General features: G+C 37.7%; 1 protein-coding gene and 1 pseudogene across 1 annotated transcript; both read left to right on the top strand.

Moving 5' to 3' along the window:
* The first annotated feature begins 2,567 nt into the window (after positions 1-2,567).
* On the top strand, positions 2,568-2,967 carry LOC129238346 (putative nuclease HARBI1). Its single transcript, XM_054873375.1, has 3 exons — positions 2,568-2,716; positions 2,778-2,889; positions 2,934-2,967. Exons 1-3 carry the CDS (start codon positions 2,572-2,574, stop codon positions 2,965-2,967), a joined length of 291 nt encoding a protein of 96 aa, XP_054729350.1. The 5' UTR covers positions 2,568-2,571.
* Positions 2,968-4,291: 1,324 nt separating this feature from the next.
* On the top strand, positions 4,292-13,894 carry LOC129238345 (maltase A3-like; annotated as a pseudogene).
* Positions 13,895-15,751: the final 1,857 nt, after the last annotated feature.

Below are 15,751 nucleotides of genomic sequence, written 5' to 3'. Positions count from 1 at the left end.
GCTGTTAATGTAATGGAGAAAATTGATGGGATTTGGGTTGGCGCACTGCCCCAAACTGTCGAAGAAAGGAGCACCCAGCGATCTTAATCGTCTAGCTGCCAAACCCGGACATTTACAGAGAAAATGTTCAACAGTTTTCTTCTCTGAAAGGTCCCCACATCTTCTGTAATAGCAGTTAAATGGTAACCCTAGCTTTTCCGCGTGGGTGCCGATCGGTCCAGTGACCGATAAACACAGCTACGAGTTTGGAAACTGACTGGCGAGGAGTCCAAAGAACTTTATGAGTCATTCGTATATTTCATATATTAAAGCCAAAGGGTTTTCGAAATAGCAATGATTGCCCACTTCCTGAGAGTCGAAACTGGGAGCCACCCGCATAGCATCTATTGTAATTGATACGACAATGACTTCAGCGCTTTAAGCCAAGCGATGTTTCTTAGAGATATTATAAATAAGTTGAATTTTCCATTGGCTGGAAACTATTGAAAAAGAATGTGGGAAACATTGCCATGAATTTGTCCAATTTACTCAGGCAAGAATACTTGCTGTACTTAAGAAACAAAAAATAAACCAGAGATAGGGAAAACGAGAAGAGAGGGAGAATATTAGGCCTCGAATTTCTCGTTCAATAATCAGAGATGCGGTAGCTGATTCTCAATACATCTGACTCAAAAATGTACATCTTTAGTTAGTACCTCTTTATTATTCCTGAATCGAAGAAAGTTGAATGCAGCAGGGGGTAATTAATACACTCGAGGACTTCGTCGAGGAAAAGTCGCCGGGTTAGCTAGATAGATAGATTTTATTTCAGGTTTGCACTTCGACCTCATGGTCTTTTGAGCCCTCTACTCATCACAGTACCTCATCCGAACCCAAAATTCGATTGCCGTTTGAAAAGTTTGTGCAAAAAACTAATTATTTGTTCGGGGTACTCCTTTTTTAATCTTCGCCATAGTCTCCTTTTCTGCTCATACACTTCGGCCAGAGCTTATATAGTTAGATGACCCCTTCCGAATAAAAGAATTTGTCCAACTCTAAAAAATAGCCATTCGTTTCTGCAATCACCGCCTCGTTTGAATAAAATCTTTTTTCCATCAGCCATTTCTTTAAATTGGATAACAAATAGTAGTCCAAGGGATCCGGAGGAGCCACGTCTGTAGAAAGAGAGCCAAGTCTGGAGAAAAGGAGCCTAGTTTGGAACAAGAGAGTCTAGTCTGGAAAAAGGAGTCATGTCTGAATATGAAACGTTGTGGTGCCCTATTTCCATTAATTTTGCGCCCACAACTTCCCAGGCTGGAAAAGAATGGATGTAGTGATGGGAAAGGAAAATCTCTTGACATCCTCGATTCAAACGATTGCCAAACACAATGAAATAAACTTATCTCGGTGAAACTTGATGTGTGTTCTTCCAAGAGATGCTACTAACTAAACAGAGCCCCAATATGCTTCAGAAGTGCCTTCTGTTTGACTTTGCATGCACTTTTCAAATTAGCCTCGTTTTAGTTTTTAAGAGGCGTCGGAAATATCCATCAGGGTACTTATAAGATGAGTGGCATAGTACTAAGTTTTAGTTATATATATACAGGTATATTTTTTTTTCAAATTACTTTAAATAATTTTTTTAACTAAAAATATATTTCATTCTTCAAAAAAATCCACATAAGTCTAAGTTTCAAACTTTGTGAAATTTTTTGAATATTCATACAATTTCCATCAAAATTTTACACATTCTATCCAGAATTTTTAGAAACTTGGTAGGCAGTTTTATAGTCTATTTACCTTCTACTCAAATATGAACGAGGCGGTATCAATAAAACGGTCCGCGGATGACATATGGCAAAAATAAATTTTTTGTTTTTTGGTAGGACTGTTATAAGCTTACATGGCAAATTTCAGCGTGATATGTCACATAGTTTGTTTTCTGTGCTACTGTAAACAAGTCAAGCTCGAGTGTGTTCTTCGAATTCTCTTTTATGACTTCAATTGTCTCAAAATGTTTTCCACGGAGCGGCAACTTGAGCTTGGGAAACAGGGGTCGAATCGTGACAGTCGTTAACGAAACTACAATCGTTCGAACACAAATAACGTGAGTCGATAATCGAATGAACGAGTTGGGATCATAACAGTCGGAAGAAGATGTATCGTAATTGTAATTTTGTTTATCGATTATTTTTCTCATCTTCTTCGTTTTTTTAAGTCACAATAGAATTTGAAGTGTCAAAATAAACCGCAGAAAGTAACGAAAATATAAAAAGTTTAAATGGATCCGAGTATTTTCATTTATTTAAGTTCCAGCGATGAAGAAAATAATGAAAGAGTTGTGCGAAAACAACTTCGAGACAAAAGCAATCCGCTAGCATTATCAAACAATGCGTAAGTACTTTATATGTGACGAAAAATAGGTAATAAAATATCCTTCGCTTACAGGTTTATCCAAAGGTTTCGCTTAAGCAAAGAAGCATTTGCCAAGACACAAAAGCTGTTCCGGCGGTGCTCCAACTGGCTGCGTGTCTCAGTCTACTCGCAAGTGGTGGCTATCAGCATGCAATAGGCAATGACTATTTGATAGGAATGTGCCAGAGCACTGTCTCGAAATTAACGGGCAATGTTTTGGAAGAAATTGAAGCCAAATTGTGTCCTAAACATATTAAATTTGAGCCAGATGATTCGAGAAGGTGCAAAGAGTGGTTTGTTGAGAACTATCAAATTCCAGGAGGTAAATTCAATCCATGTTTTAGCTGTGAAAAATTTATTTAATGTTCGTTTTTTAATAATAGTGGTTGGATGCATTGATGGCACCCACATTGGACTACAAAAGCCCACGGTCAACGAGCATATGTATTTCAACAGGAAGGGTTTTCATAGCATAAATGCAATGCTGGTGAGTTTGTTAATAAAGAGATGGAATGTTACTTTAAAGTTGTTTCTGTTAGATTTGCGACCACACTACGAAAATTCTCGCAATAAACTGCCAATATGGGGGTGCATCCCACGACTCATTCATATGGAAGCATTCAAACGAACGAATGGTTATGGAACATCGTTTTTTGCACAATAGGAGTGACAATGCCTGGCTGCTAGGTATGTGTTATACATATATAATTACAATTGATTTAGATTGTGCTAAATTACGTGTTGTTTGTTTTTAATAGGGGACTCTGGATATCCACTTGAGCCGTGGTGCATAACACCGTACAGAAATCCATCGGACGGATCAGGTGAAGCAAGGTTCAATGAAATTCATTCCAAGGCACGGTGCATCATTGAACGAACTAATGGTGTACTGAAAGGTCGGTGGAGAATCCTAGAATACAACAAAAGAGGAAGATATGATCCTATAAAAGTGGCTAGGTTTGCGAATGTGTGTGCAGCGCTTCACAACATTTGTATACAATTTAATGTGAGCTTTACAGCAACAAATTCAGAGAGTCAAACCGTATCTGACGTAGTGTCTGGAGAAGGCCAGTATACTAGAATCGGCCAAACAATCAGAGATCAAATTAAAATCTCGTTGATGAACTCGACATAACCATCTTGTTTTCATATTGTACTATTATGCTTTTGAAGTATAATGCTAACCGACCTAAATAAAATAAAATAACTCGAAACACTAATGGATACTTATTCAAAATCAATTTCATTTAATGCTGTTTTTTACTCCATTTAAAAACGTAAAATTTAGTTAATTTAAACTTGAACAAAACTTCAGGTATAGTTATTTAAAAAGAACTGAAATAAATATTCAAATGCATATATACATATTTACAAAAACCTTAAATAAAACTTAAATATATACAGACTTACAAAAACTTAAATAAAACTTCAATTACATACATACTTATTTATATAAAACTTGAATAAAAATTTGGAATATAATGGATTTTAATTCAGAAGGAGGGACACTATTTTTTTTCTTTTTGATTGACCTTCAATTGGTTTAATTCAATACTCTTTATTTTTAAGTCAATTTCTTTTACAGCTATTATAGCTCGGTGCTTCTCCTCCTTCATCGCCAAAATCCTGCTAGAGACAGCTAGCTGTCGTTCACTTATTTCAAACTGCCTCTCGTCAATCTCTAATTGCCTCTCCTTAATTTGAAGAAGCCTATCTATTTTCTGCCCCATAGCTTTATGGTGATCTGCTGTCAATTTAATATTTTCTTCCAGCAGCGAAGCTTTATTTGTTGTTCTTCTTCGTGGAGTTGGAACGACTAGACGAGAAGGCGTACAGGAAGCAGGGCTGTTGGAGGAGGAACGACTTGGAACACTCCTGCTTGAGGCCGAAGCACTTGATGCTGGTCTTGAAGCAACTGCGACTGGTGCAGGTTGTGAACTACCGTATGTTTGCACCATGCGGTTTCCTGAAACAGATGCTTCAAGACCAGCAGCTTCAACTATTAGCTCCTCAGCTGGAGTTAAAGCCCTCTGCTGGTAAGGTCCTCCGCCTGTCTGCCTTTTTGAACTTTTGTTGAAGGACAACTTTCTTTTCGCATTATACTTCTGATCTGCGTACACCTAGAAAGAAACTAATAAGTTTCATTTTGATAACATGATTATAATATATGTACTAACTTTTTTCCACAACTTCGCATTTTTTATTGGCGGTCCTTACGCATTTAACTGCTTGCTGAGCTCTTCCCAAAGTCGGTTGGCAGTCGACCTTCCTTGTGCACAATTCGGCAAGGAATTTTTGGTCAAATCTGTGTGCTCACTCATGAAATGAGCCATTATATCCTTCTGCTTGCTGTTTAATTTATTACAGTTTGTCCTGAAATTATAAAACTTCATTTAAAGTTACGCAATTTACATATATTTTAGTTATTCTTACATTTTTCGTTAATGCTTTGAAATTCTGCGCAATTACGTTTATAAATAACCGATCGAATGATAATTCGAACGAACGAGTTGTTCGATTACTCGATGACGTTTGTCATCATACCGAATAACGATAGCGATGACACGTTCACGATAGCTATAATCCGATTTGCGTTCTTTTACGTGACGAATTGCTCGTTCACGACTGTTACGATTCGGCCCCAGGAAAAAGTCACATGGAGCCATATCAGGCGAATACGGTGCTTGCGGAACGATATTAACATTATTTTTGTTCAAATAATCGCGAACAAGACGTGATGTATGAGCTGGTGCATTATCGTGATGCAAGAACCATGACTTGTTGTCCCACAATTCCTTCCTTTTAAGACGAATGTTCTCGCGCAAACGCTTTAAAACGTCTAAATAATATTCAGCGTTAACCGATTTTGCGATTTGTGCGCTTTTCAAGCACAATTTCCTTTACTTTTCCGATGTTTTCGTCGTTTACTGATGTTGCTGGACGACGTTCATGAGGCAAGTTTTCAACCGATGTACGGCCCTCTTTGAACGATTTGTACCACTGGAAAACACGTGCACGCGATAGAGCAGAGTCCCCATAGGTTGTCTGCCACATTTTTAAGGCGTCTGAAGCCGAAATTTTGTTGGAATAACAAAATTTCAAACAAATTCTTTGTTCAACTTGAATTTCCATCGTTAAATTCGAAGAACACACTCGAGCTTGACTTGTTTACAGTAGCACAGAAAACAAACTATGTGACATATCACGCTGAAATTTGCCATGTAAGCTTATAACAGTCCTACCAGAAAAACAAAAATTTATTTTTGCCATATGTCTTCCGCGGACCGTTTTATTGATACCGTCTCGTTCATATTTGAGCAGAAGTACACATCTGATGTGCCAACGACGAGCCAAACAATGACATCAACATTTGCCGATGATACTGCAATACTTTGCACTCACACAGACCCAAAAGTAGCAACGTCTATATGACAAAGGCATATACTTGAAACAGAAGTATGGCTTAAAAACTGGAGAATAAAGGTTAATGAAACCAAATGCGTGCATATTACTTTTACTCTAAGAAAAGAAACTTGCCCTGCAGTTACAATAAATGGTCAGAATATACCACAGCAAAACGAAATAAAATATCTTGGAATTCACTTAGATAGAAGACTCACATGGCGGAATCATATTGAAACGAAAGTGTCGAATATCAACTTAAAACGAAAAGCCTATATTGGATGCTTAATTCTAAATCAGCATTACCTCTAGAGTACAAAGTGCTACTATATAAAGCCATGCTAAAACCAATATGGACATATGGTATAGAAATGTGGGGAACGGCTACGCCCTCAAATATCGAAAAACTTCAGAGAGTGCAATCTAAAACCTTGCGAATAATCACGGGAGCTCCATGGTATATAAAGAACGCTAACATTCACAGAGATATTTGTATACCTCGTATAGCCGATGAAATAGTACGGTTGAGCAAAAAATACCTACAAAAGCTAGAAGACCATCCCAATAAACTAGCGCGAAATCTACTTTTAGATGAAGGTCACACAGGATTGAAAAAAAGAGACATCTTCAAGTCTGCACTATCTTAATTATCTCATCTCACACGAGAGTCCGTCCACAACTTCCTCCAACCACATCTATCACATTCGAAAAAAAAAACAAAAAACAACAACATTTTCATAATCGGAACGGAAGCTTTAAGGGAGACTGGAAACTGGGCCTTTCCGGCTCCCAGCTACGAAGAATCGGAGACTGGAAACCCGTCCTTTCCAGCTACCAACTATGAAGAATTGGGGATTCACAACCGATTTAATCATATATGTATATATACATATATTCATTTGAGCAAATAATTCGTTTCTTAGCACTGGCAAGGAAACATATTACTCTAGTATATATGATTTGTAAACTTATTGTTAGTTTCTTATACAAAAAAGATTCAATAAATAAAGAAAAATGGAAAAAAAAATTTATCCATTTGGAGATATTCGGAATCAATCGATACATCCATCGTCCGTTCATAGAGTTTCTCCACTCCTCCTGCCACGTACGGTTGCTTTGCTCCCAGCTGTGCTGGATCTGAGCGGTGCATACATATGTGTGTAAAAGTATATGTGAAGGCCCCAACTTGTGTGGAAACACTATAGGAGGGCACCTACTGGGTGCTAGTGGACTTTTCTGCTGGGCACTTATATGTATTTGAGTAAGTGCTCAAATAGGTATAGTTGAGTGCACGAAAATTGTTAGCGGTATAGCGAAATGCATTGCGGGATATTTTCGATATCGATCAAAACAAGCGCTGCTTGTATGTGTTTGTGTTTGCTCGTTCATGGGGCGCAGAAGGTGGTGAAGGCGTTTGCTGCAAGTACAGCAATGCTACCACTGCTGAGCGCACTTCATTTCGCTTGTAGTCCAAAAGTGTTATTGTTATTTTTGTCGGCTTTGTTTCGTCGTCATTGTTATTGATATTTTATGGGCGACAATGCGAAGTAAAATATGCGGGCTCTTACCTCTCTTAAATAAACGATTTTTACTACATTTAAATATCCTTAGGCTTATGCACTTGCATGTATATGCCTGGAACTACAAGCGCATACATACATATATTCATTCAAGCATGCCGCCTAAATTGTTAATAGACTTGTGTATGTATATGTAAATACGATTATATGTATGCTTTTATATTAACCACATCCAGGTACTCAACTCAATGCTTCAACTTCATTGTTCAATTATTATCCTTTGTAAAGGTTTCTGTATTGCGCTCAATACTGCTATTTTGTTGTTTTACAATTTCCCTTTTATGTGCGGACACAAAATATGCTGTAGAGGAAGCCATCGCATTTGTGCATCAGTATAGGTGGGTGAATTGAAAATTCATTGCAATCACTTCATAGAGCTGCCCGATTGAGTGGTATGCCGTCACTTTGCTTAACTACTCACGTGCAAGCACATAAATGCATATCCACATGCATACATATAAGCAAATCGAACAAAAGCGAGCCCACCCACACAATTATGTATTTGCTTGCACTGCCTCTATGTCCAATGCAGAAAATATTCGAACCTTACTCTTTGCATTATTCAAAGCATAAGGTTTGGGCTGTATCCTCGTCAGGGATTTGTGTACTGCTCATGGTCTACATATGTACATACCTATTTACATACATATATGTCGGTATTTGTGACTTGCCACAAATATGCATATTAGTGAAATCGAAGCAAATTGAACTTGGTCACAGAACAAGCAGGATTACACGATATCGTACAAGTGCAGCATTTGCTTAGGCTCGGCTAGCATACCCAAGCAGCTGAATGCCGACACACTTGGGCACTAAGATAGACACGCCTACGTCTACGAGCTATGCGAATAAAAGCTTAATTTCATTAGCTACGAGTATATTAGGGAAGTATAGATTAGACAGAAAGCTTAAAATTTTTTTGCGTAGCCAGGATACGCGGCAATAGGAAATTCTGTCTAGTTTTTTGGAAGAGGTGGATGACTTATGCATTCAGCAAAATTAGGCAAAGAAAATTAAGGGAATAAAGGAAAAACCTCTCTCAGATTTTCGAAGAGGAATTATACCCCTCTTACAGAGGACAGAAAATGGTTACGTTTTTCAAAGCCGGTGCTCTCGTACTTTGGCATATTCCACTATGCGCTAGACATGTTACTCGTGATTATGCTAGATTTCTAATAAGATTCAATGATTTTCACTTTATTAGAAAAATTGACTTTCCACTTCATTGTGAAATTGAAAAATAATATTTTACTACACAAAGCAATAACAACAATATTGTGTCCTTTTTACACTCTTGGCATCACTTCGAAAAAAAATTTTGCCCTTTGCGGTCGTATTGAAGTTTGCTCATCGGTATAAAACTGTTTAGAATTAAGTGCCGTTCAAAGAGCAGTGATACATACGAGGGGTGCCTTTTATATTTCGGGATTAGAGAACAAAAACAAATTGTAATCATCGAAAATCACTTTATTGTTTTTCAAAATATTCTCCATGAAGCTCTATACACTTTTGCATGCGTTTGAACCAATTGTCGAAGCACTTTTGCCACTCTGAATGAGGTACCTCCAAAACATGCATTCTGAATGCCGCAACCGCTTCTTCAGGTGTCGAAAAACGTTGATCTCTCAGTTTGTTTTTTACGTACGGGAATAAAAAGAAATCAGTCGGTGCCAAGTCAGGACTATACGGCGGATGACCCATTAATTCGATGTTTTGGGTGCTCAAAAATGCAGTTGTTTGAGCCGATGTGTGAAAGCTCGCATTGCCCTGGTGAAGAGTGATCCGTCTTTGGCGATTGGTTTTCCTAATTTCTTGGAAGGCAACTGGCAAACAAATGGTTGTGCACTCGTACCACTCAGAATTTACTGTTCTGCGTTGTTCTAGTGGTACGGTTGCGACATGTCCAGTTTTTCCGAAAAGACAGGCGAACATTTGCTTGGAAGTGCTTCGTGCGCGAACAACTTTTGTTGGATTTGGCTCATCTTGAAACACGCATACAGTCGACTGCTGTTTACTTTCGGGCTCATACGCGTAAGTCCATGATTCATCACCTGTCACGATGTCATAGACGTGTTTCGAAGCCCCGCGATCGTATTTTTTGAGCATTTCCTTCGAGCAATCGACACGAGTCTTTTTTTGAGCGATTGACAAATTGTGTGGGATACAACGCGAACAAATTTTTTTGACAGCCAAATGTTTATGCAATATTGAATGTATGCTGGTCCCAATAATGCCTAAGATTGTCTCAATCTCACGATAGATCACATGACGATCTTGCAAAATCAGTTCGCGCACAGCATCAAGGGTTTTCGGAACATCAACTGATTTTGGACGACCTTCACGAAATTCGTCTTGGAGTGAACTACGACCACGATTGAATTCACCATACCATCGATAAACACTGGTCCTTGATGGAGCTTCATCGCCAAAAAATTAATTAAGTTCATCCATGCAATGTTGCTGAGTTAATCAACGTCGAAAGTTGTAAAAAATAATCGCACGAAAATGTTCACGATTTAATTCCATTTTTGGAAAAATTTCAAACTTTGCGAGACAGCTGTCAGTTGCCAGATTGTAACACCAGGGTTGCCAAACCCCGAAATATAAAAGGGTAGCGAAGTAGCGGCCGATGCTGAGGGAAATTGGCCTGACGAACCAAGTAACTCATCGTAACATTTAAGGTTATAATTGATAAACAAATTTTATTAAGGAGTTACATACGCCCAGCAGCGCCAAAAATGCCCTAAGAGAAAAACTGTTTTTAGAAGGGATAATAATAGAAATAACCATAAAAAAATTTTATACATTGTCTATTAGTACTTAAACTCTATAAAAATATTTATTTTAATTTTTCTTTACAAAAATTAGGATATAAAAAATCACGTGGCCCAAAGTGTAATGAAAAAAAAGTTGCTCCACGGCCTGCATCATTTCTCCTTGAAATGTTGATGGATCTGTAAAAAGTAAAACAGTTCTTGTAAAATGAAGTTGAGTCGGATTTTTGAATTTAGAAAAATTTTGCAATTTACGGCATTTAAGAAAAGTATGCATTTTACGCCATAAATATCACACTTTAATTATGTTTATAAGTTTTTTTAATAAAAATATCAAATGTCAAATCTATAGAGAAAACACTTTCGAATATTAAAAAAAAAACCGCTTCAAAAAATATTAAAAACTGTATGAGTTATCATGCAGACCGTGCCGGAAAAAGTAGTTTTGAGAAAAACGAGTTTAACGTTTGAGGTACAGGAGCGCGCAAGTATATCCAGTGTAGCATAAGAAAATGACCAGTCAAACAATCGGATCTCAACTACAACAATCCAAAAGTGCGCGAAGCTATGAAGATTTGTAGAGATCGTGGATTAAAATATGCGCCTAATATTAATTCCAATGAATCGAACAGGATATGCTGCGTTACTGGGTACGCAAAGGTGTTGCTGGTTTTCGCGTTGACTCTGTACCACACATCTACGAAGTAGCGGCCGATGCTGAGGGAAATTGGCCTGATGAACCAAGTAACCCATCGGTGGCTGACCCAGCAGACTACGATTACCTTCAACATATCTACACAAGAGACCAGCCGGAAACACTTGATGTGGTGTATGAATTCCGCCAGGCATTGAAGGAATTGCATGAAGAGCTTGGTGGAGACGAACATATTCTCATGACAGAAGCCTATTCACCACTTGACGTGCTGATGCACTATTATGGAAATGGCTCCACCGACGGTACACAAATACCTTTCAATTTCGTGTTACTCAGCAATGTGAACAAAAATTCCAACGCTTACGACTACGAGCAGCAGATACACAACTGGTTGGACAATATGCCCGCTGGGAGCGTAGCAAATTGGGTGGTGTGTAACACAAATAAGAAATCAGTTTTCTTCTAGCTACACGTTTTAACCCATTACAGCATAACGTTCGATATATCCGACATGAGTTAAATTAAATTTGTATCAAGCAAGTGTGATGTGGAGGTGGTTTAAAGGTTGTAATCGAAAGAAAACTATTTCTTCAACAATGACAACCCTTCATTTGTCAACCCATCGCAAAGAGTACCCGTTATTTTAAATTTTCCAGTATGGCGGATTGCAAGCAGACTTTTTCGCGTAAAGGGTAAAATATTTTTTTATATTTTTTTGGTATATTTTTAGCAAACAATTTTAGTAACAAGTGTTTATTAGTGCATAAGTGTGTTAGTAAGCAAAACATAAACAATTGTGAAGTTTGCTTCATTATCAAACATTTACTGTAGTATTTAGTTGTGGCGTCCGATATATCGAACCTTATGCGTAGCAGGCTCTAAGTGGTTTGGTTTTTTGCGTTTTCCAGACTCACTGTAGATGAAATTTTGAGCCTTTTGGAGAGCGATGCTGGAAATATTAACAATGAAAATATTATTTACGTAGGGCTACCAATCGAACTTGAAGGCCAAGCCACAGATGAGGACAGTGATAAATCGGATGAAGAGCACGATGCTAATTTTAACCATTTAGGACGTAAGTTATTGCGAAATTGTTGACCAAAGTAATATTTACGCTGGGCAGAAGAATAAACAGCTGATGGTTACTGAAGATGAAATTTATGTCATTTTGGGAGGAATGATACTTTCAGGATACGCTAAGTTACCAAATAAACGACTTTATTTTTCCAGAGACAACGATGTTCCAAAACTTCTTTCCGAAAACATAAGGTGTAACAGGTTTGAATCAATACTCCAACACTTGCACCTCAATGATAATAGCCAAATAGCTGCATCTTCTGATAGACTGTATAAATTGCGCCCGTTACTAGATAGTCTCGGGAATTCTTTCCAAAAGCACTACGGCATAGACGAACATTATAGTGTCGATTAAAGCATGATTCCATATTACGGAAAGCACTACGCTAAACAATTTATAAGGGGAAAGCCCATTAGGTTTGGATTTAAAAATTGGGCTTTGTGCGCAAGCACTGGATATATGGTTGCCTTTAGTTTATATACAGGAAAAAGTGCTGAGAAAAAAACCTTTGGGCTAAGTGGAGATGTAGTCCTCACCCTTTTAGACCTTGCAAAGTTACCATCTAATAATGGCACAAAAATGTATTTCGATAATTTTTTTACATCTTTAAGTTTGTTGAAGCACCTCCGAGAAATAGGATTTTATGCAACAGGTACTTTACGAGCCAATCGCACAGAAAATTGTCCTCTAAAAGATGTAAAAATGTTTAAGAGTGAAGACCGAGGCTACACCGATTTTAAGACGGCCGACGAAGTATTTGTGTGTCGCTGGAAAGATAACAATGTAGTTACGGTCGCAACCAATTTCGAAAACATGACAATGACAACTGCCACGCGGTGGTCACACGTGAATAGAGCAAAAATTGCACTCCCCCAACCGTCTTTAATATCTAACTATAATAAGTATATGGGTGGAGTGGATAAATGCGATCAGGAGATTGCAAATTTGCGTACAAGGATGCGGATAAGGAAATGGTGGTGGCCAATTTTTTGCCTATTTCGTTGATGTTTTAATTGTAAATGGATGGCTACTTGCGAAAAAAGTTGGCTGTAATAAGGACCCTGAGTCCTTGTTTGCATTTAGGAGGCATGTGGCTCGAACTCTGCTTGTGACACACGGAACACCCCCACATCAAGGACGAAAAGCAGCTACACCATTGTCCACTACACGGTTTGATTGCCTCAACCATTGGATTGTTCCAATAAATTCCGAACGCCGTTGTGCAAATAAGTGCGGTGGAAAATCAAAATACAAATGCCAAAAATGTGAAGTAGGTCTCCATCCTAAGTGTTTCATGGAGTATCATGTAGAGCCCAATACCTAAATATATTTTATATATAATTAATTTACTTGTATTTCTTCATTTTCAGTAATATTTTAAATAAATTTTGTTAGAAGCATTCGTTTTTTTTATTTCTCATGAGATAGCTTGAGGTGCCGGACTACAGACAATTGTGTAACTTTTCTTTCACCACTCGATTTATGTGATCTCCATAACCCGAAATTTTCACAGAAATTCATTATAAGTATAAGGACAAACTTTATGCAGTAATGGGTTAATTCATAATCTTACTTAGTTGGGAAATCATGACCAGAGTCGAATTGGTACACGCCTAGGCGTCGATCGTATGGACCTGATCAATGTTTTATTAAAGACTTTGCCCGGAGTTAGTGTCACTTATCAAGGTGAAGGAGGGAGGAAACCGTTGATCCGCGAGCTTGCCAATCGAATATTGAAGAATTTGAAAGCCTCAGTCGTGACCCAGCGCGTACACCCTTCCAATGGAATGATGGACACAAGGCCGGTTTTACTGATAGCAATACCACCTGGTTGCCATTAGCCGAGGATTATAAATTGGTGAATGTGAAGCGTCAGCGTGGCATTGCCAACAGTCATCTGAATGTCTACAAGCAATTGCAGAACTTGCGCGCTACGAAGACAATGAGCGATGGAGAGACCATCGCTTACCCGCGTGCTGCTTCGTTCGTGTCAGAACAACAACTCATTTAAGAGCGTAAGAATAAAAGTGTTGAGTGTACTGCTGGTACCAGAGAATGTTAATGCAATGAGAAGGAGCAAATGTTAAAAGAGCTTTTTTCGAGTTCTAATTTATAGATTCATAATAAGGTCATTTCAAATTCAACTTTCCTGAAGAGGTCGGAATTGCAGATATTTACCACGCGAGTGACGCGAGTGGAGGGTTTCTATATTTACTTACCACGCTAGGCCAAGAATTCAGATATTTTCTGCGTTTACCATACTACTGAGGACGTTCATAAGATTTTTCGGCACACTACTAAGGAAATCGAAGCGAATAAATTTGCGATTAAGAAGGCCGCGCGGTAGTTAGTTTGTGGTGCAGAAGCTAAAGTCGTCGGAGTTATTCGTTTTGTGTTTTTGCACGTATTTAATTCAGGTTCAAGTCCTGAAGTCATATTTTTTTTCTTGCAAATTTTTTTGTTTACAATTCAAACCAGGAAAGTTTGGTAAAATTTTTGAGTTTATTTTAATTAAAATTTCTTTAAAATACTGTTTTTCGTATTTTATAAATGGAAATTTCTTTTCGGTATAAAATAGTTCATACTGGATATGACCTGATTTTTATATAAATCAATCAAAACAGAAAATATGTACATATGTCTATAATCTATTTCATCAAATCCAAATTATATTGATGAGAAAATATCATTCTAATATCCGTCCAGAAAGCTAAACGCGCATACACAGATGCATATGCATATAATTACGCATACAAACTTTCAACTAATGCAGAATATGTACATATAAAACTGCGAATCGAATAAATGAGTGATTTAGAAAAGATCATTAATAATTGTAGATTAGCGCAATCGTGAAAGACGTGTCGTATATGCAGTACATCGTCTCATGTTTGACTCAGGTTCAAATCCTGTGCACAGTTTTTTATTCGATATTTTTATTTCATTTTTTATATTTGGTTTAATTGAAATTGATTTAAAATAGTGTATTCAGGTTTTTCTAATACCAGTTATTTAGAAATTTATTTTCTATATAACATTATTCATTTGAATTGATTTATATGTAAAACAGCCATAAAGTCAATCATATGAATATGCATTCCTATATTTAATTTCTTCAGTCAAATCTGAACTACTTACATACACATATTGATGAGAAAATATTCTAATATCCATCCAGGAAGCCTAACGCGCATACTCACATATGTGTTTAAATATATGTACAAACTACCACCATTCTAACAAACCCAGAACACAAGCTTCTGCGCACACTTGACACATGGGATACGTATACCCTATGAGCAAAAAGAACCGGGAAGGTGATGTTGACTGTTTCCTTCGATTGCCAAGGCATAGTCCACCATGAGTACCTTCCATCGGGCCAGACAGTCAATAGAGAATATTATTTATTCGTTTTGAAATCTTAGAGAGATGCTGTGTGTTGCAAACCGCCGGAAATGTGAGCAAACAATTCTCAGATTTTGCATGATGATAACGCGCCATCGCACTGATCAAAGAGAATACAAATCGGCCTGCCGGGGGTGTTTGGAGGACTGGGTTAAACGTTGGCACATGTGTGTAGCTTCAGACGGGTCATATTTTGAAGGAGATAATATAAATTTGCCTTAAATTTAACTCTGTTTTGTTTAATTTAAACATTCCCGGTACTTTCTGATCATAAGGTACATACTTGCGGCTTTGCGGACAGCAATGTGTGATTCGCTGGAAGTCGCATTAACTCGCGACTGTCGCACAGTTAGAAGACATATTTACATACATATAAGGGTGCATACATACATACGGAGCCGCGGCCACTCGACATGACAAAAATTTAAGATTTATCAAATATTGGCAAATAATTCCACGCGAA

The sequence above is a fragment of the Anastrepha obliqua genome, chromosome 2 (genome assembly GCF_027943255.1).
Source record: "Anastrepha obliqua isolate idAnaObli1 chromosome 2, idAnaObli1_1.0, whole genome shotgun sequence".
In the NCBI taxonomy this organism is placed as follows: Eukaryota; Metazoa; Arthropoda; class Insecta; order Diptera; family Tephritidae; genus Anastrepha; species Anastrepha obliqua.
The sequence above is the reverse complement of the archived record's forward strand: the minus strand, read 5'-3'. Positions and strand labels throughout refer to the sequence as shown.